The sequence below is a fragment of the Rhipicephalus sanguineus genome, chromosome 2, assembly GCF_013339695.2.
Source record: "Rhipicephalus sanguineus isolate Rsan-2018 chromosome 2, BIME_Rsan_1.4, whole genome shotgun sequence".
Taxonomy (NCBI): domain Eukaryota; kingdom Metazoa; phylum Arthropoda; class Arachnida; order Ixodida; family Ixodidae; genus Rhipicephalus; species Rhipicephalus sanguineus.
Window position 1 is genome coordinate 201,232,687 of NC_051177.1, and position 26,558 is coordinate 201,259,244.

Consider the following 26,558-nt stretch of genomic DNA (forward strand, 5'->3'; position numbering starts at 1 on the left):
ATGTAGCTTCACGGGAACAGTCCAGGGATCTGCATATATTTCGCGTTCTTGAGGAGCGCGCCTTGCAGAGACGCGGTAAGCTTGTATGTTAAACAAAAGCGAAGCCAAGGTGGACGCACCTTCACGCTCCGGTCAGTTGACTTCACAAGCGGAGCGAGAGATGTGTTCTGCGTTCTGACGCTCCGACCGTAGCTCTGTTGCATGCATTCGTGTGTATAATCTCGTAGTACAAAGAAATCAAGAAATCTTCACTTATTATCGTGTTCGTTTGTATATTCGCTTTGCACCATGACTGCGAAGGCCTTTGTAGCGGTGCGATCAATTTATTCTACGACAAAATAATCTTAGGGCTGTACAACTAGAAAAGCTTTCTAGCTAGAACTAGAAAAATACAGCGGCCCTCGCTATTCCGCCAGTGCGTCCGTTATCATGCACGTCAGGGACCGGCTCCTGAACGTAGCCGTGATCGGAGGTACGGACACGGCGGAAATGCCGGTCATTGCTTCCGGGTACTCGGCCGGGAACTTGTAACGGTCGTCTTGCTGCAGGTACACTTCCGGCCGTTTGATTGGTCCGTTGAGTACGCTGCTCGTGCCACCGATGACGTAGATGTGGTGTCTGCGAGGGAGAATGAAACGGGAAACGTCAACAAGTCCATTTCAGACAACCAACATAGACTATTTTGCGTAAGACATATAGACGCAGTCACCTGGTCTGTTCAACGAATGTTTTTCTTGTTTTTGTATCTCGTGACGTGAACTGATAAAGGTCAGGAAACATAGAATACACTAACCCAAGTGTTTTAATGTGTATACGACCACCGCCCCGACGTTCGTCTATTTGTTCAAGTTAAAACAGAACGGCATGGTTAAAAGCCCAATATGCGCCATCGAAGCCAATCCGCCGAATGGCCAATACGAAGTTGCCTAGGGGTTCGGCGTAAGAGCACATGAAGCCTGAGAGCGCGCCCATCACCCGCATACACACATATTCACAACCAGGTCATACATCAAACATAGAACTTCGGTTGGAACGAAACAGAAATCCCGAATTTTTAAAGAATTAACGCCGTAGACGAAGAAGAATATGTACGTGCATTTGCATTATGTACGCACGAATACTGGAAACGCAGGTTATACACAGCAATAGCATCAGAAAAGAAGTGTCACAGTATACACTAGTATAGTGGCCGCACCCAGAACATTATATAATATATACTATATATATATATATATATATATATATATATATAATATATATATATGTATGGTATGTATATATATAGAATATAGAATAAGGATGGTTGGGGCTCCATTCGGCAAGCATTATCAAATCATGAATGGTAATCTACCATATCCCTCAAGAGGAAGGTATATAACAGCTGCATCTTACCGGTACTTACCTACAGAGCAGAAACCTGGAGACTTACAAAGAGGGTTCAACTTAAATTGAGGACGACGCAGCGAGCGATGGAAAGGAAATGATAGGCGTAACCTTAAGAGACCGGAAGAGCGCACAGTGGGTCAGGGAACAAACGGGAGTTAAGGCCATCAGTAGTTGAAATCAAGAAGAAGAAATGGATATGGTCCGGGCCCGTAGCACGTCGGCAGGATAAACCGGTGGTCGGGTAACTCACTGGATTCCAAGAGATGGCAAACCGCGTGAGGGGATGACAGAAAGTTAGGTGGTAGATGAGATTAAGAAGTCTGCAGGTATTACGGTGCAGCAGAAAGCACAGGACCGGGTTGATTGGCGGAACATGGGAGAGGCCTTTGCCCTGCAGTGGGCGTAGACAGGCTGATGATGATGATATATATATATATATATATATATATATATATATATATATATATATATTATATATATATATATATATATATATAATATAGGTGACGAGACGTGGCACTTCAAGAAAAACTTCATTTATTACGTCGATGTTTCGGTCAGAGCCTGACCTTTCTCAAGACGAAATGTCCGTGCATATTTCCGTGTTTATATGGACATCAAATGAGAGGGGAAGGAGGTGACAGAGAGAGAGAAGGAGCGGGAGGGGGAAAAGTTTGCTTAGGGCCCATCAGGAGCGAGGAGTAACACGCTGCCGCCGACAGCGGAGTGCTTCGCGACAGAGCTTATACTTATGCGTCGGCTATTACTCATCGTTAAAATTCGTCGCGCTATTCTGTCCCGTAGGGCTGGACGAAGAGCCGGCTAAAGTTAAAAACAGCCGGTGTGCGATTCAAACAGGCTGACCGAAGGAAAAAAAAAGGGGGGGGGGGTTAAGTGGGTGTCGGTGGGCACTGTTCACGGGGCGTATTGTACTTTTGGGCCATGCCGAAAGAGTCTTGTATACCATCTGACTTGTTGCCGAGCCTGCTCGTTTGTCTGATAACGACGCCCGCTTCCAAAGCGAGAACGAACACGTTGAGTGACATGAGCGACTTCCGGTCAAGGATCTACAGAAGGGAAAAAAAAAAAGAAGGTAGGGGCAAGAAGGAAGAGGGAGGGTGGGCTTCCACTTAGATTGATCGATTGCTGCTCTTTCCAAGCGCTGCACAATACAAAGCAGGGGAAGGTAAAAGACGGCACACATGAAAGGGTGAAAAACACTGCAGGTACGATCACCGAAGGCATTGGCTTACACATGCATCTTTGCTGCGTATTTTGTTGGGTTGATGTTAGTTTCATTTAATGTACTATTTGCGCTTTAAGGCACGTAAAACAGGAAGAGCACCCGGTTGTTCATTTATTCCATGTTCAACGGCGTTGAATTTGTGTATTAAGTATGCTTCACGCTGTTCACGTTCTCTCTGAGAGCGGAAAGTTCCTTGGAGTAGTGTTACTTTAATGGAATCGAAACTGTGACCTTCTGACTTAATATGTTTGGAAAGGGGAAGGTTCGGTAGTGTATTCACATGCGAGCGGTGGTTGTTGAATCTGATTGGAAAAGGTGTATTAGTTTGTCCAACGTATTGTTTAGCGCAGATTCCACATTCCAACAGGTAGACAACGTTTGGGGAGTCGCAGTTAAGGTCACCATATATGGTGTGTGTAAAATTACCATGCGTACTTTCAGCTATCGTCGTTGTTTGCATGTGCTTGCACACCTGACATCTACTTTTCCCGCAGGGATGACAGCCAACTTGTCCTGTTCTTTTTGTTTTAGAGTGTACTACATAGTCCCTCACATTTTTCGGGCGTCTGTATACCACCCGCGGCGGGACAGTGAAGAGCTTTTTGAGGCGGTCGCTTTGTTCAATGATATTGAAATGCTTTTTGAGAATTTTGTTAACATTCGGCGCGTTACTAGTTAATGTAAGAATTAGGTTGCTTCGTTCCCCTTTACTTACTTTGTTCTGATTGTGGAGGATTTGGTGGCGGTTCAGATTCGCTGCTTTTTGTATTGCGTCGTCGATGATTGGAGGTGGATAATGCTGCTTTATAAGGACGTTACGTAGACGGTCCGTGTTCTCTTTGAAGTCCTTTGTTTCAGAGCATATTCTCCTAAATAGGTGTGCCTGGGAGTATGGGATGCTGGTTTTGCAATGCCGCGGATGACAGCTCTTGAAGTGGAGGTATTGTTGCTGCGTCTGTTGGCTTCCCGTAAACACTAGTTATCAGTTTACCCCATTCCACCCTTACGTTAACATCAAGAAAGTTAATTTCAGTTCTAGAATAAGTATGCGTGAAAGAAATGTTTTTATGAACGTTGTTAAATGCATCAATAAATTTAATTAGTTGTTCTTCAGTGCCCGTCCAAATAAGAAAGATGTCATCCAGGTACCGCTTATAGAAGGCGGGGCTCGTGGGATATGTTGACAGAAACTGGATCGATCTCGTGCATAAATATATTGGCATAGTTCGGCGCCATTCTTGTTCCCATCGCCGTTCCATTTATTTGAAGAAAATATTGGTTGTCGAATTCGAAGCTGTTTAATTCGAGGACGATCTTGGCTAGAGTTTCAAGGGCAATCGGGCGTGGTGAAGAGGCCGGTGCATTTTCCCTGTAGGATTTCACAAGAGCCTGAATGCCATCATCATGTGGTATGTTTGTGTATAGTGACGTGACGTCTAGTGTGACGAAAAAAGCACCTTCCATTATTGTAAGATTTTCAATTTCTCTCAAGAAGTGGTTTGTGTCAAGCAGGTACGATGGATGCCGAGGCGGAAAGTCCCTAATCAAGAAATCAATGTAGCTAGATATTGGTTCAGTAAGTATCCCCGTTCCTGATATTATAGGTCATCCAGGGTTGCCTTTTTTGTGTATTTTTGGTAGCATGTAGAAACGTCCAGGTGTGGCGCGAGCGGGAATGAGTGATTGGCAGAGCTTGATGTCTATTGCACCCTGTTTTGCGAGGTCCTGGAGGGTCGCAGTAATGAATTCTTTGTGCTGTTTTGTTGGGTCATAATCAAGGGGTTATAGAATTTCCTGTCCTGCAATTGCCGTACGCCTTCTTTGATTAGTCCTCCCTTATCAGCTGGTTTTATACATTGTCCTCACGATTGCTTAGCGCTAAAAGTGATTCTTGTCCTCCTTTCTAGACAAGTTAGAGGTGGCGGGTTTACTAGCCTTATAAGCTTCTATAATATCCCTTGTACCGCCTTCAGGTATATATCTAAGTGTTTGTCTCTCTGGGCGTCCGGAGTCCACTGTCTCCTGTGGCGTGATGGAATTCTGGTTTTCTATTCTGTGATTGGTTGGAGAGAATTCTGCTAAGCGTAAATTTTCGTGCAAAATTCTCAAGTCCCGTAATAGTGCAAATTCTGCGTATCTTCCATTATTTGCACAGAATGTAAGTCCGCCGAGGCAATACTGAGCGCTCAGTATTGTCTCGTGGACATATTATAATATAATATAATATAATATATAGATATATAATATAATATAATATATATACATATATATATTATAATATATATATATATCAACAAACTATGCTTTAATTGTTCAGAACGCTACCAGTATTACCGCCTGTGTGTTGTGGGAATTACGACGACGTCTTTTTCGGGGGTACCAAATCACAGCCTGCGAGATTTAGCGGCTACCTCCGCGGCGCTACCCTCCATCAAACAACACCGATTGGCTAGCTGAAGAATGCATCTCTTGTAGACGTATGTCACTGGATTTTCGAAGCGTGGGGTGGGGATTCACTCCAAGAAAGTGTAGGGCTGAAGTTCATGGAAATCTCCAACAAATTCGATGAAACGGAAGACGACCTCATATGGGACAGATGCCAGATGAGGATGCCACGAGTAAACGGTAGGTGGAGGACAAGGGTGCGGATTAACATTCTTCCAATTGCTTCAAGCGATAGAAGTTTTTTCTCCGTGTCCATGCGAGTCCGGCAGTTCAATAAAGGCAGGTAGCGTTGTAAACATGCACGAAAAAGCGTTTTTTTTTTCTCCGTGTAATGGCCGCACTCACGATTATTACACTAAAATCGCGGTAAAAGTGGCACATATTAAGAGAAGCAATTTATTGCGTTGTGAGGTTTGTTTTAGATTTTTAGAAGGTATACATGCGACTTATTTTTAAAAACATGAATGGAAGGGAGTCCTTCGATTAACGTCACTACAACGTTATTGAAATGGAAACGATACGCATATTTCACAGTTACCCCCATACTTGAAGACATTCATGCTAGTGTCTGCTAAAGAGAATGAAAAAACAACCACCCAGTTTCCTCTGTATGACGTTACATATGAGGACGTAACTGCGGTGTCAACGAGTCAGACGGAAAACAATGCGATTCCGCCTTTGTATTCATGACAATAGGCTAGTCTACTGATCAAGCATTCAGTCTCTTTATCAATCACGCATAATTTTGCTCCTCGAAAATATATGGGTGAATAATGTCAAACACTGAGCCACGCAATCAAAGATTCATAGTACTCACCAGCTACAGCGACAGCCGCGGCGTGCCTCGAATGGGTAGTACAGCCCATGTGTACCCACCCGCTTGGTTCGAGGACGTCGACGTCCCGCAGGCTGACCAGATTTAGTCCCGGTTCCGAGTTGTCGTAACAGCCGCCGATCAGCCACAGCTTGTCGCCGAGGGAAGCCGCCGCGGGGAACGCACGCGGTTTGGGTAGCGGTGGACCTTCAGACCACCTGAAAGAACCAAGGCAATTAGATCACCGTTTCGAAGTTTCTACGGTGTCTTAAGCTGAGCGCCCGTTTTCGACAGAGGAGTTCCTGCAGGGTGCAAGGGCGCGTCGCCCGTTCCGAACTTGTCTGCGGGGGAGCTCTAGAGTGCCCACCTCCACCACGTCGTTTCGCAGCTCCTATACCCTTCCCAATTCTGACCACGCATTCGCATATTTCTTTGCTCTGCTTCCCTCAATCGGCACAGATCATTCGGGCATGTTAGCACTTAGACCCCTGTCAGACTACTGCACGTTGTGATATCAATCGAAGGGTACGGGACTGAGGTTACCGACCGTCCCGCATTTGGCGGGACTGCCCGACTTTTCACACAGCGTCCCGAGTCTCGTGCCGTGCCTGTCGGGACATCTATATGTCCCAGATTCCAGTTAGAAAACCCTATGTCATCAAACGCCCGCCCAATGACGCGCGTCACGCCACGGAACACGAAATTCGCACGAATCGCTCGCACTAAGCAATGTTGCGGTGGCTACTGGTTGCTGCGAGGGGCTTTAGCCACTTTCGCTGAACTTCCGCGTGAATCGCGACAACTTTTACGAGTTCTTTATCTGGCAACAGGAAGCCTTGTGAGCTGCACCGAGCCAGCTCAAGTACCACTTCAAGAGGCCGTATTTCTCTGAAAGATACCGCAAGAATGAAAAGTGCCCTTCCTAGCTTCCCATGTCCATTTGCCTTCCTCCTCCTCCGTCAACGTGCCGACTTTCTTCATTGAAGAGTTCGTAACCCTATACGGGACTCGCACCTAATTAGATAATTCGGCTGCCACGCATCCATATTTAATAAAATCAGAATCAAACTATTGAGCAATTTAATGAGATCGACAATCTGATTTGCCTTGGAATTCGAATGGAATGTGTACTCTCTACCTCGGAGCCAAGGTAAAATGAGTGATTCAGCGTACTTAATTACAAAAGCCTTTATCTAAATGTTATTATTTCAGCGTTTTTAAGGCACCTGCCACTTTAACAATAAAGCAGCCTACGGCAAAATGTTCCAGAAAGTTCTTGAAGTTTACCTCGGGGGCACATGGCTCGGCCTGCCCGCCATCGCACGAACGCGACAGCGAGCACGACATCGAATACGCTGCTATGTATAGTTACTGCGTCTCCCTTCCGCGTCTATTTGATGATGAGTTTTTTTCTACGATTGCAGTTCCTGCTGCAATGAGCGTCCTCATTCAGCCATATTGCTGGTGCTTATTCTATCGCCTGTGGCCGTTGACTAAGCGTTATCCTGGCTTGTCGTGGCCAGACATCGGAAACAGAAGTTACGTGTACGTGTTTATTTTGTGAAGCGACACATCTTATTTATTCTATTGTAGATAGATTATCGTTTCAGGCTATCTGCAATTACCTTCTGCATCTTTTCGGGTCAATTCTTTTGGAATTAATATCAAACCCGCGTATATCAAACTCGCAGAAATACGGGAATTAGATTGATGTATCGCATATTTCGATATTAAAAATTTCAAATTACGGCACTGCTTCGCGATATCGCAAGCAATGCGGCTTCAAGGCAATACGTGCTATCTTTCCTTTTGTATTTATTTGTTCTTGTATCTTAGTTGGGGGTGCAGGATATATGGACGTGCGAGTTATAGCGCCAGAAAATACGGCATCGATGTAAACATCGCCTCAGCATCCTCATACGCAGCTGTGTGTATTCGTCGCACGCTGGAAGCCTCTAGTCCGCCCTCGCCCTAATGACGACCGTGCTCTTAGTCCTACTACGCGTGCTTATTGGAATTCTGAACGTATCGGCAGCGTTAGACTTCTTTTCTCCGCGTTCGACTGTGCTGATTATCGTCTGCTTTTTGGTGAAGAACGGGCTCTTACGTTTCACGCAGATCATCGCGTTAAGAAATGGTGTGGATAATCGCGGGGGTTAGAACGGCGACCGCGCGTGATGGACCAACGGGCGGGACGACGAGAAATCATGGAAGAAAGAAAGCGATGGCGAACGGTAGTTTCTCTCGCTCCGGGCAACGCCCTCCTAATCACACCGCTCCCTTTCCAATTACATGCAGGGAAGTCCCTTCAATGAGGGAACCCCATCTTCTTGTGAGGGAAAGCCAAGTTCTTGGGGGCTTAAAGGCTGCCGATATTCGATGTATGAAGTGTTCTGGCTATTCTTCTTCTATGTAGCCGGTTTTTTTTAAGTGTATTGACATGAAAGCATTGTCGTGTTAGAAAATAGCTCGATATAAAGTATAATATGATTTACCCGAGCTCGATAGTCTGGTTTGACTATTACTAATGACAACACGATCCAATGACATTATTCCTATGTAGCATCACCACGAATCGAATCCCATTTGTGGCACCTCATTTCATTGTAGTCTCATGACGTTCAAACGTTCAGTGTGACTGAAGTATGATAGTACTTCGTAGCAGTTACTATCTTGGCATCCACGCCTACCGAGAGACTGATGAGCGTTGGAAAATCAAGTTAGCGAAACTGTTCCGATGAAATCCACCACATGGCGTGGTGGATTTGCGACACTTTGCGATAAATAACCCTACAGCTCAGCGTACCATGTTTGGGACGTAAAAAAACTCCACCAGTCATCGTTAACTGCGGCATGAACTCACGTGTGTGTCTTTGGGTCGTATATGTTGACCCTGTCCACGGCTCGGTACACATCGTCCGCCTCCGGTACCAAGCCACCGACCACGTAGATGTCATCAGCTACCGTGGCACAGCCTACGGCCATGCGGGGCACGTCCAGTGGCGTGCACTCTTTCCACGTGTCGGACGAAGGGTCGTACTCTTCGGTCGATTCCACGGCTCTGCGTGGTAACAGAGCTGTTAATTTAGGGCGCGAATGTGAACGGAGCAGAAGTATGCGCTCAAAGTAGTACCTAAAACTGATGTTGATGTGAAGTAGCTCAAAAAGGGATGTCAGTGGGGACAGCGTGTCGACAAAGGGACGGAGATAATAGATAGTGACGAAGACTAGCCGTTTTGTGGAACTTGAAGACGATAATGAATGAATGAATGAATGAATTAATTAATTAATTAATTAATTCAAAGTTATGAATTGCGCGACCGAAAATTTGTTAACACGAAGCGGGGGAGAGGTGCTAATTACCAAATGTCCGATTATTTCCGGTCGTGCCAATATTTGGTTCACTTTCTACCAACATTCCCTGGAGAGTGCTTCAGTCACGGATCAGTGAACGAACGAACGAACGAATGCTGACTACATCCTTAAGGTTTCTTCGTTTGTATAGCGTTCATGTTAATATTAGGCGGGTAACGTGTGAAGCTAACCATGCGGCTCGGTTCATTGCTTCGCCACGCGTAGTAACGCTGCGCATATTTGTTCGTGCTTCCCACAGACGTGTGTATAAGCGTGTCTGTCCCCCATGTGGCTTCCGGGTGGAAGGGACAGCATAGGAGGGAAGGCGCGAGTTAGCACACGTGAATGTGTTTTCGTTTTTATTGCATCGTGGGATGTCATTGAAGGTCATTTTCGTTCAGTGCCGTGCACCTCCGTTTGGGAGTGACGTAAACCAAAAAGGAGGTAATAGCTCATTGCATTTGGGAAGTCAAAGAACAGAGGTTGAAGCCTGAAGTGACTTGAGAGGATCGCCAGTAAGCGAACTAGTGAAACTGTCAGCTTGTACGGTAAAAAGTTGGGGGAGTTGGTATTTGTTCATGATGACTGAGGGGCGCGAGAAAACGGCACTATTGACTGTTGGAACCACGCCTGGCAACGACACGAACGACATCCGCACTTCTAGCGTGAGAAACGCGGAGCAGAAAGCAAGCAGCTCGAAGCGTCCCGCGGCAGACGTACACGACGCGGAAAGCCGAAAGCAGACGACGCGGCGCGCCGTAGTCACACCAGCCAGAGAACGGCGCGAAAATGGGTCTCGGTCCTATTCTTCGAGCGGCAAAGAACGACTGACGTGCGCGAACGAAATCGCTTGCGCACGGCAGCCTGAGAAAGTCAAACGGCAAACGGCGAGCTGCCGTGCCGCTAGCGTGAGCGGGCCCTTAGAAAAATTTTACCGCAACACGTTTATGTGAATACGGGCCCTGGTCCTGAGTGACATTTCTCGTTTTGAGTGTATACTCAATTCATCAGGATAAGTGTTCGAAGTTAAGAACGCTGCAGCATGGTGGGTCATATTGACAACGCTTTGGTTGCGTCACTGATCAAGCTTTGATTTGGAGGAAGTGAATCTGTCGTAAGTGCCGCCCTCTTTGATACCGCTCGGTATCATGTGACCCCGCACTTCAGCAAAACGATAAAGGATGTAAGTGTAATAATATATGGTGCGCGCGGGCACCCTCAAGGTTCGGCCCACGAGCACGCATGAGCCAAGGGCGTCAACCGTGGAGCGGGTCCCTCGGGCGCAGAGTTCCTTCATCAACGGCCGCGGAGTAGACCCCGTGACTTCACGCGGCCAGACCAGCACCGCGCTACGGCATCGACACACGCGGTCTACGCGCGACGCCTTCAACTCGGCAACCTCATCGGCTCCGTCCGTTCAGTCCGTTTGTGTGTGTAAAGGCGTCTTGCGTGTGCTTGTCCCCCTGCGTGCTGCGTCATTCTTTTTGGAGCGAATCCTGAACCCAAACATAACATCACACTAAGTACAGAGCAGCTAATTACTGTTTTCCTTAGGGCCCGCTCACGCTAGCGGCAAACCTGCCGCAACGGCGCGGTGCCGCAGAACGTCGGCCGTCGCCGCACTCGCGAGAGCTGTCCTACTTGCACGGCAAGCTTCGCCGGCGAGCCTCCGAAAAACATGGCCGCACTGCTGAAAGCGGTTGTCGTCCACCTCGAATCTATCAAGTGGCCGCCGTGCGCTCTGTAGCGTGTAAGCTCCGGACTGATGCTTCCATTTGCTTTAGATTCATGTCCTTAAGCTTCGACAGCAAAGTATTCGTGCCGATTCGGCCCCGTTTTTGAGAGCCGTGCTCAAATAATCGATGCTGTAGGCTTAGCGAGTCGAGAAGGGCGCTTTCGAATGCTCGGGGGACATAGATTACGCGTTTGTTAATTGTTTCTTATTCTCCATAGCTGGCGCCACTTGACCTAGCGCCAGCTTGGGGACACTTTATTTGATCGTGCACGACGCTTTTTTTTTAATGCGGGACAGACTAAAACGCTTTATCGATTGCTGAAACCATGCCTGGAAAACGACACGGACGAAATACGCACTTCTAGCGTGAAAAGCGCAGAAAAAAAGAGCAAGCAGCTCGAAGCGTCCCGCGGCAGACGCAGACGACACGGAAAGCCAAAACCAGACGACGCGGCGCGCCGTAGTCATGGCAACCGCTCCTCCGTCGCTGATTGGCCACGTCGCTCTGCGGCAGACGGAGGACGGCGAGAAAATGGGTCTCGGACCTATTCTGCGGACGGCAAAGAACGGCAGACGTGCGCGAACGAAATCGCTTGCGCACGGCAGCCTGAGAACGTCATACGGCAAACGGCGAGCTGCCGTGCCGCTAGCGTGAGCGGGCCCTTACAGTCCGCTGCTTGTCTTAACTGCGTGTTTAAATCATGACTGACTACCTATTTTTATTTGCCTATTCTATTAGCGTGTTATGAAGGATAACATAGCAAGCTGAGCAATTTATTCTAATTTTTTTTAATGTGATGCTGTGTTTCACCATTCCATGTCCTAAGACTCACCGTCCCAGGCGTCCTCTGCCGCCAAAAACGAAGAGCTTGTCCTTGAAAGCTGCCGCACCGTGTGCCGCTCGACCGGTCTTCATGTCGGCCTTGCGACTCCACTGCATTGTGTCGATGTCGTAGGCGAACGTCGTCTTGCAGGCCACCAGCTCTCCGCACTTTCGAGTTTCTGGATCAAAGCCACCTGGGAAGGTGATGCGTGCGCACTGTCAGCGCATCCTTAATCTAATCTCTACAGCAAGCTTAGCTGATGCCACTGGAGGTCACGCTGCATATCAAATTGATAAGTGGCCCATACTTCAGTAATATAGTGGACGCTTAGTACACGTTTTCTCCAAATATCTATATTATCGTCACACATGCATTCCTTCTTTTACATGTCTGTGGATATCACGGAGGCGTACGTTTCCCATTGGCCCCGTACAGGAATAGAACAGTAACGACCCTGACAATGTGCCCAGGGAGAGGGCAGGAAGTTCCGAGGCCGAGATAGCTTAGCACATTGAGAAAGCCGCAGAAAATAAATTTTTCATCTGTGTAGTTGACATTTCGAAAGTCTATTAGAGTAGTTCATTACTACATGTCATGAACATGTCATCTTTAGTTTACAAGTCATGAACCAAATGCACGTGGTGACATGAGGCTGTACGTGCCGGGGAATGTATCCCGCTCCCCCATGAGGACAAGCACGAAGGGGAGGGGGGCACGACAACTCTGCCCCTCCCCTACTGCGAACGGCTACCGTGCTTGGGGTCTCATGCATCATGGGGTATGTAAAGTTTATCCGAACTTATTTGTTACACAATATAGCTTCTGTAATCACGAAGGCTCATTCTAATACACATAGATACTTATTTTGGAATCTGCAATGATCAAAGTATTGCCATGGCTACACGCGCCGTATCGGAAGATCACATTTTTTTTCAAACGTCGGCGCATAAGCGCAGTAACATTGGCGTAGCCACGGGACTTGGGCAGACCACCCGAAGTTTTTCAGTTTGGCTTGTGTACACGCACTTATACAAACGCACGCAGGAACATACGTAGTTGAATCCCCCCCCCCCCTCTGACAAAAAATTTCTGACTACGCCCATGCTGAGTAACTGGTGTTACATTTTTCCTTGTACACACCCTGCAATGTTTCGATCGACGTCACGTGACACGGCGTCTTACCGGTGACGTAAACTGTCTCTCCGATGAGCACGGCGGCGTGGTAGCTGCGCGGCTCGGGCATCATTCCGCACAGGTCCCAGCGGTTCTTGAGCACGTGGTAGTGGAGGACTACGCGTCCTGTTCAGTCAGGCACCATGCGGGAGAATGTGCGTGTCATCCACGTCAGTACGCATCAGAAGATAAAGCGGTGTTTGAGGATTCTTAAGCTGCTATGCTTACACTTTGTCAATTCGTAGACAGTTTGTTAGTTTATAGTTTGTCGGGTTACAGAGTTAGGTGTACAATTACTTGAATGTTTGGCTGCCCGTACGTTACGTGAAACGTGCTAAAACATTTAAAGTAAGCGGTTCAAAATATCAGTTATTTATGGTTACTATATTCAAGAATACGTAGCAGCCTTCATGTGATATCAATGCTCTAACGAGGTAGCATATATATTGACGGATTAATAGGAACCTCACATCTGTGGTTCTCGTAGATAAAATAAAAATGCATAGTCACATGTTTTAGCTCCATATTGTACAAGTAGATACGCATATTCGATAAATGTGCGTGATATGTTAGCGTACTATTCAATTATTCTTGAACTTCGGAAAAACAGTGCTAAGACGGCACAAAGAAAGAAGCGACAAGACCAGGCGCCGTTTTTCCGAAGTTCAGCATGCACCAGCAAGCCCGCATTAACACCCTATATCAATTATTCTTGTTATTTAGATATCATGGGCAGTTCACTTTCTTTTGCTTAGAGGTGTACCTGCTTGGAGTATATATGTTGTATCACCTTAAAACGCACTAGGAAAATGCTAGGTAATGAATCAGCCGCAAAGTGATGGTCATCATATTTACTCCTACAGCTTGTGATATCTCCATAAAATTTCTTTTTTTTCCTCACCCTGTGAAGCAATGATTGAAATACCCAACACATTCGTATGGTTTCCCACAGCGCCTAATTTTATTAGAAGAAACAATCAACGCCAGGCTTGCCTCAATGGCAGTAAGCCTAAGGTTAGGTTAGTTACTGCGTTTGTCGAAGCAACTTGCCGTTGGCATAGTTGAGCGGATCTCTCGGGTCAAGACCGCCGAAGGTGAGGATGATCGGAAGTGTCTCGTCCTGCACCTTTTTGACCCTCCGCAACTTCCGGGCGAAAGCCGGAAGTCCACTGGCGTCGCGTAGTCCAAGCACTTCCCTGCGAATTAGTTTCACTTTAGCCAGCGAAGGAGGCTGCCTATGACAGCCTGTGTTAAGGTGTTAGACTAGTATTCAGTTGTAATGCTTCAGAGGTTCCATTGTGGCAAACATTCTTAAGGCAAAAGCCTTGGATTCCTCATAAATCCTGAAAAGTGACCGCTGGCGCTGTCGGCATCAACTCAAGACCGTCCAGTAATATCACGGGACCACTGATGACGTCATAGTTACGTTATTTACGAATTCACAGATCGCTAAGAATGGTGACGTCAGCATGGCGTCATATTATACCATGACGTCATCACATCCCATCGTTGCCTGGTCAAACTTGGCCTAACCCGAAGGAACCGCGTGAGGTGCGGAAAAGTTCAGAGAGGAGGATATATACAGTCAGGATTGATACCTCCTATAAGTGACATATTGGTGCGTTTGGTCGCCGATACTTGGTGGTAAATCAGACCGACGCTTCTTTTATTACGAGGCATCGATCGTTACGTGCAATTTGATCTTCCCATTACTCGTATAATATGGCCCGTCTTGTGTGTACACGCGTGCTCACTTTGTGCGCTTGAAGTCGTCATCGACGCGAACCGTGATGCCGCTGTGCGGGTCGTTCGCGGGCGCCGTGGGGACGTAGTGGTAGAAGCGTGGGAGGCTGGGTCGACTAAGCGGAGTGCGAACCTTCAACGTCTCCACTCCCAGGAAGGTCTTCGAGTCGAGGGTTTATACGACTCGGCGGCCAATGACCCTGCACCACAAACGAGAAAAGGAAATCGACAGCGAAGCCGCTTAGAATGAACCTACGCAGAAAGTGAAAATTAAAAAGAAGAAAAACGGGTCTGCTATTGTTGCGGTGTTGCAACTATAAGCGTCGTAATAGCTGCAATGAGTTAAGGAAAATATGTATCGAGTATCTCATTCTCTTTGATGGCCAGTGTTTTACTTTTGTCTGCTAAATTCAAATGGCTAGTCTAAAGCTCAGCATACAATTTGAGGCCCTGTTTTTGTATTGTGGACGACGAGCGTTCCAGACGTCGTTTACCCCTGTATACATACGAGGTATAACGCGCTTTCTGTAAGTATTGTCAGCGAGGAGAGCGAGGAATTAGCCAGAATTAGGCATCTTATCGTAAACATTCATTATCACCAAATCTGCAAATTGACAAGGATAACAGAAGAACACAAAACACGACCGCTATCCTGTGTGCTCGTCCTGTGAAGAGAGCTCGATAAGTGAATTGAGGCACCCGGCCCATAAGGCGCGCATTGGTTATCGATGAACACGTGTTCAACGCCTTTTATGAGATTATGTGCAAGCGTGGGCTAACGTAGCAAAAACGACGTTTTGCTGGGTTCAGGTACATTGTATCCTCCTCTTCCTTTTCACAGACCTTGTAGAGTTCACCATTAAAATCATTTCATGTTGATTGATTACTAGAGGTGTGCGAATATTCGAAAATGTCGAATAACGATTCGAGTAGCATTCTATTCGATTCGGTACTCAAATCGAGTAGCACGTATTAGAAATAACGAATATTTTCCCAACAATGTTCGAATAAAACGCACCGATGAAAAAACCTCCAAGGAACGACACGTTCGAACAGAGTGTGGTAACGTTTCTGGTTTTGGTCATCGAATGTCCCGGACACATGCAGCGAAATATTTCACGGAAGTATTGACCCTTAAGTGATCACAAGATGAATGCGCTTTTGCTTAAAACTCCATCGTCGCCGAAGTGACAGAGTCATCAATCCACTATCTTCATCATGACATTCAGGATTTTGTTGACTCACGAATATCATTTATTGTTTTTACATCAGTTGTATTTGAAAGCATTTGCCAGAGCACCTCCTTGAATACTGTAATATCACTACTGTTTTTCGGCCAGCAGTTACAAAATATTTCTAAGTCTCTGGTTGCTCCTGTATACAAGCTTGCCTCAGTTTACATTGTTGCGGTACTTTCGTCGGTTAAAGTAATCCCCATGTTCCTCTGTTAAAGTTGTGAATATTTGTTTCAAGTAAATGTAAAATTCTTGGGATGTTTTGAAAATGGTTATATTATCTTTCTAGAGCTGCTTTGAAAACGGTTGCCTACTACTCGAAAGCTATTCGAATAGTACTCGATTCGTATTCAATTCGGTTCTAAATTTCACTATTCGTACACCCCTAGTGATCACGCTACCGCTAATGCATCTGTGACACGCACGAACATAAATTTTCTCTGTCACAGTTAACGAAGCAGTTAATCTTGCAATAAAAAATCGATGAGCTAGCATTCCGTTTTTAAATATCGCGTATTCCCTCCTACAGTATATGTAATTCATACGTACACCCTCGGTGCTCTCCTCGACGTCACCAGCGTCTGTTCTAGGCCGCCGGGGACGAGGCGTCAACTTGGTGCGAACATCTGGGGGCACTTCCACTTCCTCGGCTGAACGGTCCTTGTCCGCGTACTGCGTGAAGAAAATGCGTCATCCTATTCTTCAATACGGAAAGTTGAGCTTTCAAAAAGACAGTGGACTAGGCCGAGTGGAAAAAGCGAAATTTTACGGCGGAGTGTTATGTTCCCTCCCAAAATAGCCGATCTGATTAGTGGACAGGCAGCAGTGGGCTGCTCCGCCTAAGCGAGACGGAGAAAGCGCGTCTAAATGCAAAATTAGTTGGCTTAGGCAGTCTAGCTGTCCAATACATTTGAGGTATTTAAGGACAACAATTTTAAGAGATATATCTTCCGCATGCTGCGCTCTTACATTCCTTTAACTGCATTAGTTGAAGACGGAGACATAGTGCTGACGCGAGAAATCTAAACATATGATCGAGTATGACCATGTTTCACTAATTATTTTGTTCCTGATAAGCTTGTGACCCACTTTTCAATCTTCAAATTTTGGCGGGCGAGTTGGGACGACGTATGTAGAATAGTGGTTTCATATCTCACATTGAATTGCTAAAAACTCTGTCCAGTGAATGCGACTGTAACAGCAGCTGGATGTCGGTGACAGTTCGGGAACTTGGCGGCGAATTTCTACCAGAGCAAAGTCCATGCATGAGCAGGCAGCTTGATGTCTTGTTACAGGGTCGTGACATCGACGAAGGCAGCAGTCAGCGTGTGAGAATAAACTCTTTATTTGGCCGAACCTTTGGCCGGGAAACGGAATGTCGAATTACAGCAATACACACTGTACACCGATAGCGGCGAACAGAGCGTGGGCCGTCGAAAAAACTGATCATCGCTGGGACGCGCCGTGTTTTATACATCACGCATCGAACTTCCCAGCCTTATCACTGGTGGTCGCGCAAGCTCTGGAATATCATCAATCATCAACTTTATTTTTGTCCATTTAAAAATAGACAAAGGAGCAGCGAATAAAAAGCCGTCTTGGGCGGCTTGACGAGCCCGCCACCCCATGACAAGGTTTCACGGCAGCACAGAGAGAGCTCATGACTACAGTTCTAGAATATTCTTGACTATTCGCGTGTTGCGCGCGATCTTAACAATATGATTTACTACGATCGCGAAAGCTTCTCAAACACTGCGGCGCAGTCTGCGTCGAGCGTTGCTAACCGACCTTGCGGGTCGAACCTGAATACAACAAAATAAAACAAGAAACGGCGTGGCAATATGTCATCAGCAGCTTGTAGCTGCGACCATTGCTACGTCTACTGACCAATTTTTAGGAGGTTTGTGCGGCCGTTTGCTCTTGTCCTGGTCACCCCTGCTCCAGTTTCAGCGATGACGGGGCTCTTGAGCTCTCGCCGCTCTGGTGGCAGGCAAAGAAAGCCGAGGAAAGATAACGCGTTCTCATGAGAAGAAGAGTCATGCTTTATCAAGACTCTGATACGTCAGGAATGGAATAGCTTCAGTGATAAGATTGAATTACTGTGTCCTTGTTGTCTCGATCTATTAGATCCTCAAGGAAATGTATAGGCTTGCTCCTCGAACACGTGTAGAAAAAGGACCGATAAAACCTGAAATTGTGCTTTCTTATTTCTTTGGCTGCAGAGTTGCCCAGTTGCGTAAGTAAATCTCCTGGCGTTGAAATTGAGCACGGTATCGGTGCTTTATTACATTTCATTTCTTATAATATAACGTGTGAGATTTTCCCTGAGGTATTTAACAAAACTAAATGCTAACTCTCATGATGATAGGCGATAGTTCTGTGTTTGTGCGTGTTCTTTAGAACGGTACAAACGCTGTATACAAATCTAGAAATAATTATCGTCGATCACTGATAATAATGAAAGGCGTCCACTAACATGGTACTTCGGAATTCCTACGGTAACATGTGCGCAACGTGAAATACTGTAAGCCAGAAAGCAACACACCGCCATAACACAATACCCAGCATTAAACGTCGTTCTTTGTAAAAAACTTCACTACATAACGAGGTCGCAAACGAAGCACACTGTGCAGCTCGACAAAAAGTGCAATAAAATATTTGGTGTCGTGGAACTCTGAGTCTTTATTAAAAGTTTCTTTAATTACAATACATTGCAGCAGCCTTGCGTTAACTGCTGCCTTAAGCACATCTTCTCGATCCTCGCGCAATCAAGCCTCAAGCCTTACAACAACGAAAACAAAGAAACATGAGCAGCGCCTTACCTTCAGCCCAGATTCATCCGCTGTGTCCGGCGGTACTGTTACGGCAGCCAGTCCTGTACAGAAACGCACTGTGGCATTATGAACTTGAGCAGATTGTAACTGAGCACTTGAGCAGATTGTAACTGAAAGCGTGCAGAACCTGATATGCTTAAGAGCACCGATTTTTGGGCGAGTTGGTTTTGCATAGCACACAACCTAAGCGCACGCAAACAAGGACAGAGGGAGGATATGACAACAGAAGCGCTTGCTTCCAACTAATCATTTATTCACTAAACTTCATAGTATAAGCACTTTCTTTCATGGCGTCCCAAGACATTAATGCGGACATCAGGTGAACGTGCTCAGAAACTCTGTTTCGTCAGATGAAGAAGTAATGTTGAAAGTAAGCGCTTCTGTTGTGATCATCTCCCTCTCTTCTTGTTTGCGCGCGCTTGCGTGTTCTGGTATGCTCGCCTTTCCTGGGTCACACAAAAATGGTTAACTTTCTTTCATTGTGCGTTGAGCGTATGCACTTTCGCAGCGGCATGGGACGAGACATATTCGTAACAAACAATCCAAACTACTGTGGCTCAAACATGACACAAGGAACGCTAAGGAAGGCCTTTCGCGATTTTTTAGCTCACGCTAACAAAAGCCGTTATCCCGCATGACGTTTCCTATAGTATCACTGCATGACAGCAGCTACGCAAGACGCAAATGTCAGCTACGAATTCATTATAACTTCTGAGCATGTTCAGCTTGCCTTCATTGCCTTCCTGCCCGCACATAACGCAATATTGTGATTTTAGAGTTTCCATAATAGCATCCACTAGCTTTCGGGGATCCTGTGGAGATTTTAGAGTTTCCATAATAAGCATCCACTAAGCTTTCGGGGATCCTGTGGAGATCCCTGTATACCGAAAATCTGGCGGCAGCCGTGCAATCTGAGTCAACTGAAAGGGAGATTTTCACAACTCAGATCTGATTATTCGGCCAAGACCAACGCCTTGAAGTTGGTGTTTCTGCAAGGATTTCACCGCATCAATGTTCCGATGTGGCGTAAAAGCACTTCCATGAGTGCAACCATGATATTTTAAGCAGCAAATGGGTCCGTCTTCTCTGTACTGATGTTGCGCGTGCAAATATGCACATAAAATAAAAACTTTCGGATCAACCTTTGTCTGGCTGCTGTAATGATATAAGTGCAGGAAGGGAGTTTACAGCCGCGGGATCGAGCCAAAAAACCTTTTTGGAGATGTATCAGTTGCCCCCGAGAAGCTTTTTTAGATGATCGAGCAATAAAAAAAAAAGCTGGGATGGTGGGATAAAAAACCTGGTAATTTTAGAGCACTGCACGGGCCGGGATTTTCGGCCCGGGCCCGGCCCGGGCCCGGATGTAGTACCCGCCGGAGCCCGGCCCGGCGATTTACGCGACCCGAGCCCGGCCAAGATGTACCCGGCCCGGCCCGGCCCGACGGTTCAGGCCCGACAGAGGCCCGACCAATAATATAGGTGGTGTTGCCAATGAATCCCAAAGTGTTTTAAGAGAACGCTTTGCTGGCGAATATTTTGCTTAAGGAAGAAGAAGATTTTAGATGTGAGAGAGCCGAGCGCGATATTATTCTTGTGTTGGTTTGACATGTTGACAGTGACAGCTGTTCGCGTTGATCCGGAGGAAAAAAAAAAGCTGGGATGGTGGGATAACGTTCTGCCAAAGACGGAAGACAATTAATTTCATCTGGTACGCCCTTTCGATGGATGTGAGAGCACTGCACGGGCCGGGATTTTCGGCCCGGGCCCGGCCCGGGCCCGGAACTCGTTCAAGTTTACCCGCCGGAGCCCGGCCCGGCGATTCAATACGCGACCCGAGCCCGGCCCGAACCCGAGAAAAATTTCGCCTACCCGGCCCGGCCCGGCCCGACGGTAGATCAGGCCCGACAGAGGCCCGAACCAATAATATCGTGGTGTTGCCAGAACAATGAATCTACAGCAAAGTGTTTTAAGTAGCAAATATCTACGCTTTGCTGGCGAATATTTTGCTAACAATTCTTCTTAAACCTACGGTAATTTCGGTAAAAAGTGGCTCACGATGGAAAGAGTCAGTGGACATATTGGGTACAATGAACGTTTGTTCGGCAATGGTATAACTTGTTTTTTCTTTTTTGCTGATGCAATGGGGATCATCAAGACGTTTTGTAGCCATGATATTGCAAGCAGGAAAGTTATTTGTAGCAGCACTTCATTTCGATAGGAAGTGCAATAATAACAGAGGAGAGAGAAAACACGACGCTCTCATTGCGCTCTTTACTGAAACTTAAAACATGCTCTAACGACAAAGCCAATCATGCACCCTTCTGGATATGTAACACATGTCTTCAGTACCTTGCCACAGCAAGATGGAGGAAGAAAAGCCAAGTTCATTACCTTGCCGTATGTACACTAACCTAGATACGAACCGTGTGCACCACGTCTACTTTTAAAAATACGTATATGCAGCCGAAGGACAAAAAAAAATATTTGTGGTAGCATTCTTTTCATATATCATGTTTATTTCATATAGCACCCGCTGCTACTATATATACAGTCCATAAGTCTTTTGTGGCATATTTTATAGTTTATTACTTCACGTGTTATTGTGCAGAAATCAAATTATCTAGAGATTTCGGCTTTAAGCACGCCATCCACCGTTGTATCACATATCCTGCCACGCTAAAGTTTCTTGCACTGCATGCGCTAGCCGCAGGGGTGCACCTCTGTCTTGCAAAATGTGAAGGCGTCGGCAGTCGTTGTTCTTAACTTCCACCACTGGAGCAAATTTAGGATGTCTTTGTGGACCTCTGCAGAATGAACGTAGCTGTGCAGCTTATCCCTTCATTCTATCGTTCCCGAACGTCGTGACAGTGTTCAGTATCATGCCTATAAAAACTCCTCTTTGAGGGCTTCTGCTTGCAGTTTTCAGCCGTGTATGTTTGTGCTGCTTGCACCGCGCTTTTCTTTTCTTCCGTATCATAATGCTCTATGCCTTCCTAACGATGTTGTACTGGTAGAAAAGTGATTACTGCACTACGCGGGTAGGACTGGCAGGAGGTGGACGAAGCGATTTCGAATATATTTTGGTGTTCGTTACAGTTTGGTAATAAAGGCGCGAATAAGCTAGCTTCTCGACGCTACTCATTGAATGCCTATGGTTCGAGGCGAAGGGACATCACCCGGCACGGAATTTGTAATTGTCTTTTTTAAAGCCCGATATTTCGTCAAGCGAATATATTTGCCTCACGCCTTATGCTCTTTGAACCTATGCTATTCCTGCACATTCCAACGGTGTTGTGGCAGTGCCATGTAGCTCTCACACTATACCTGTATAGCGCAGGGGACCCAATTTTACAGCGAAAGCTGTTATGAGATCATTTCACCGGCCGTTTTTGGCGCCGTAGTTGTCCGCCGCCGCCGCCGCCGGTGTCCGTAACCAGTTTAGAATAACAGAGAGCTGAGCTAGTTGGTAAGTATTCATTCTAAAAAGACAGGGCGTGCAAACAAGGACACAAGAAAGAAGTCAGGACACCACAAACGGCCGACACAAGAAAAGAGTCAGGACACCACAAACGCCGCAAACACCACAAACGTCTTTCTTGTGTCCTTGTTTGCACGCCCTGTCTTTTTGGAATGAATCCGTAACCAGTATCGCTCGAAATAAAAAAAAACGCAATAAGAAAAATTCCAGGATAGAACGAGGTTCGAACCTGGGCCCGTCTGCGTGGGAGCCCAGTATTCAACCTCTGAGCCATGCCGATTCTTTTTTTCTTTCATGGTATTTATTCAACATAGGATAGCACTTGAAAGCAATTGAATACAGACAAGAACTAATATGTTGATTATGCTCTTATCGCAACACAATGACGAACAGAAGGCACTACAGAATTCGCAATCACCTCTATAGCGGATACATCACATAACTGATTTTTTAATTGTGTGCTAGAACAGCGGTAAGGATAAGCACCTCACAAATGCCGTATACCATTCTGGTTTCAAGCACCGGCATGGCTCAGATGCTCGAAGAGATGTCTACGAGCATCTGAGCTATGCCGGTGCTTGAAACTGCTTTGGAAAAAGGTCCTATACAGGCTTCATGTCGGGAAGGAACCACATTAGCATATGCAATATAGCGTGGTAGAAGAGTAAAATAAGCACCAAGCGTCGCACAATGCGAATTCTGTAACCAGGCGTCACACAATGCGAATGGCGCAACGAGTAGGTTGTTGAATGCTTCCAACCCATTACAAAGGGCTCTGCCATAATTCTTCATCGTCATCAGGCACAGCATCAACAAAGTGCGCATAATGCCTTACATGCGTTTAGCAGGTACCAACGCTCTCCGTAGAATGACGAAAAATGGCACAGTGCCTGCTGCCCTACTTCTCAAAAATTAGAATGATTTATAGCGTAGTGGGTTCCTCGCAAGTGCACCTGTATTGGTTGCCAAGGAAGCCCATAAGCGATGATCCGCTTCCTCGGGGTCTCAGTAAAATTACAGTGATTTATAGCGCAGTGGGTTCCTCGCAAGTGCACTTGTATTGGTTGCCAAGGAAGCCCTTGAGCGCATGATCCATTTCCTCGGGGTCTCAGTAAAGTTCTTCGCCCCCCCCCCACCGTCTCTCTCCCACGTCAACGTATGTTATACAGCATGACGGGAGAGGGAAATAGCGACCGGGCGTCACCCAATGCAAATTACATAACTGGTGGGCCGTTTAAAGATTCCAACCCATTACAAATGCTGAGCCATAATTCTTCATCGTCATCAGTCGTCGCGTCAACAAAGTGCACATAATGCGTAAAGACGTGTAGCTGGTGCCTCGCTTCTCCGCAGAATGACGAATATTGGCTTAGTAGGTGCTTCCCAACTTCACAAAAATTGTGATTGATGGCGTAGTGGGTACCTTTCTAGTGTACTTGTATTGTAGCCCCAAGAGAGCTTAACGGGTTCTAGAAACGCCGCTCTTCCAGCTTTCGCTGTGACTGTGCTGCGGTTTCAGCGCAGGCCTGGCGTTTTTTCATTTTCTTTATAAGTATGTTCTTAAGTTACACAGGCATGACAGGTCTAAAGTTTTTTTGTCGTGAGGCATCCCCTGCGGCCACCATGTGTTGATACCTAACCGTAAAACAAAACTCTATACTTCAACATCGGCGTCCTTATTTTAGTCATGTTGAATATAGGTATCGATATTGTTGGAATCCTGCCGCTAAATACCCTTCAGAAACGACCCGTATGTTACATATCTGAAAGCTCCTCTCTTAAATGGCAACGTTAGCTGACATTTGGTACGACCTAGCTCCTCTACCCCCCCCTCCCCCCCGCGCACTTTTAGCTGCGTTACTGTCCTGGCCCTTGCGGGAGTAAATTTTCGTGAATGCGGCCCGTTAGCTGAGGTGGGTTTGAGACCCCTGACATAGCGGATAAAGGCGAAAGTTCAAATGTTAATGAAATGGACGCACCAAGCAGGCTGTGCACGTCCATCTCGCGTCACATGACCACTGGGAGCCGTGACGAAGCCACGGAAAAAGAATGTCTCTGTATAGGAATTCTATGTAACAAGAGTCCGTGCAGGCATTTCGTTTTAGAGGAGGGCTGGAAACTTCAAAACGTTTTCTCACTTTGGAGCTCTGTGATCGCTCTTGTGATAAGCTGCAGGTATATATTTATTATATACACTGATTACTGCGATTACAGAATAACATTTGGGATATAAAGTCATAACGAATGAAAATAAAGCACAGAATATCGACATGTTAAATATATAAGCGCCTGGTATATCTACTTTTAGCTCGCCTGTTTAAGATAAATCAAGTAGCCCCATATGCAAGGAACAAAAGAAGTTCAGTACTTGTCTGTAATAAAATTCTCTAAATAGCTTGCCCCACCTTAAAAAAGCGTTTTTTTTTCGAGAGAAAATGTGAAACACATATATATATATATATATATATATATATATATATATATATATATATATATATATATATATATATATATATATATATATATATATATATATATATATATGTATGCACAACGTATGTGGAACAAACATGAAGGGGCACTAGAAAGGAAAACGTTTCTCTATTATCAGTAAATTACTCTTTAGCAATTCCTTAATCACCACGCTTGGCGGAACAAGACTCTTGGTAAGTGAGAATACGCGCAAAAAGATAAATGCGGGTGGCGACGCCCCTTTAAGATCGCGAAGCAGATACCGCGACATCTTAGATTCTGACGGCGTCTAATGGGTCCTACGTAGTTCCTAATCACTAAAAATGAAGTACGTTGACCTCTGAGGGGGCCATAGACTTAAGATACCAAGTTTGAGGAAATTTTATAGAGCCAATGTCCTCAAATACGACAAATAAAGTTTGAAATCCGTGGCCTCACGCTCGGAGATTTCGGCGCAAAATTTAAAAAAATGGAATTTTGACCTCGATTTTCTCGTCTCATAATAAACTTATGATCGTGAAATGAATGACATTCGAGTTCTTAGACTTCCCTTTACCAGTTAAACCGATTCAGTGCTTCACTACGGTGTCCATTTAAGAACCCAGCAAAGTCCAAGCCCGGCCCGACCCGAGCCCGCCACCTCAAACCCGGGCCCGGCCCTAAGCCAGGAGCTTCAGGCCCGAGCCCGGCCCGGGCCCGCCGGCCCGAGCCCGGCCCGGGCCCGCCGTGAGAAACCCGGGCCCGGCCCACGGACCGGGCCGGGCCCGGGTTTCCGGGTAGGCCCGAGCCCGTGCAGTGCTCTAATGGATGTTCCCCCTCATTTCCGCTATAGGATTGCGTGTTGACGTTTTCATCTCGTGATTAGATACTCCGCACGTGTGTATTTAGTTCAGTGCCAAACATGCCTGTGAGCTTTTTAGGCAGGCACTGGCAGTCGAGGAAACAGAGCCGCTGTCTGTGGTACACGTCTACGTCTTCCACAGACGTGCCCTCCAGGCAGGTCATTCCTCCGATGACGTAGACACGGTCGTCGGCATTGGCGGCGGCAACGGCGTGGCGCGGACGGGACAGTTTGAAGCGGAATTCCCATCGACCCCGCAAGGAGTCGAACGCGAGGACATCGACGTGGTCGGTGAATGTGGTGGGGTCCCGACCGGAGGGTTTGAGGCCACCCGCGAGCCACAGTTCGTGGTGAATGGTCAGAGCTTTGCAGTAGGCGCGAGGCTCAGGGAGGCTCGGGCGTCGTACCCAGCTGCACGTGCCGGTGGAGAAGTTGTCATCATTACAATGATCAAACACGCCATCACTATCACCCGCGTCGCGATTGTATCCCAACTGCAGCACAAAGACGCTTCCCTTTGGTATATATGTGCTTGTGTCTTGGATGTTGAGTGGTTGCAGGAAACATTATACGCATTCAAAGAAATAAAGACTAGGTTACTGCCCCACCGGGTAACCTGCCGACATCTGTTGCCTTGCATCCGCTGAGTAGCCTTATCGCAGTTATTTATAGGATCAAGATTTTCTTGCCTAAGAAGCCCGATTATTGCTTTACCACTCTTGTCCATGTTTGCCGTCTTTCCTAACCATTTACCTTATTTGTAATTAAACAAAGAGGCTAGGTTGGGTTATGTAAGGCTCGATAAGTTGAGCTTAACAATGTGAATGCAAAAGCAGCGCTCCTCTGCACTCTTGTTATTTTCACCTCATCTATGACATCAGCTGACCGAGGTCGCTGTAAGGACTTTATTTTTCTGGCGCCCAACTGTCATGCCTACGATTTCCTCCTCCAGTGCTGAAATTTTGCCCTTATGCAATC

General features: G+C 46.4%; 1 protein-coding gene across 1 annotated transcript; it reads right to left on the reverse strand.

The window, feature by feature from the left end:
• Positions 1-404: 404 nt before the first annotated feature.
• On the reverse strand, positions 405-26,449 carry LOC125756165 (beta-scruin-like). The gene is made up of 11 exons (XM_049413033.1): positions 26,445-26,449; positions 25,645-25,991; positions 18,778-18,830; positions 16,505-16,627; positions 14,732-14,880; positions 14,028-14,173; positions 12,987-13,103; positions 11,814-11,997; positions 8,755-8,952; positions 5,891-6,109; positions 405-618 (listed from the first exon to the last, which is right to left on the reverse strand). Exons 1-11 carry the CDS (start codon positions 26,447-26,449, stop codon positions 405-407), a joined length of 1,755 nt encoding a protein of 584 aa, XP_049268990.1.
• Positions 26,450-26,558: the final 109 nt, after the last annotated feature.

Coding starts and splice junctions, on each gene's coding strand:
- LOC125756165 (XM_049413033.1), bottom strand. Junction 18,831..25,644: donor CCTGCCTAAAAAGCTCACAG/GCATGTTTGGCA, acceptor GTTTCTGTACAG/GACTGGCTGCCGTAACAGTA. Junction 619..5,890: donor GCTGTCGCTGTAGCTGGTGA/GTACTATGAATC, acceptor TCTCCCTCGCAG/ACACCACATCTACGTCATCG.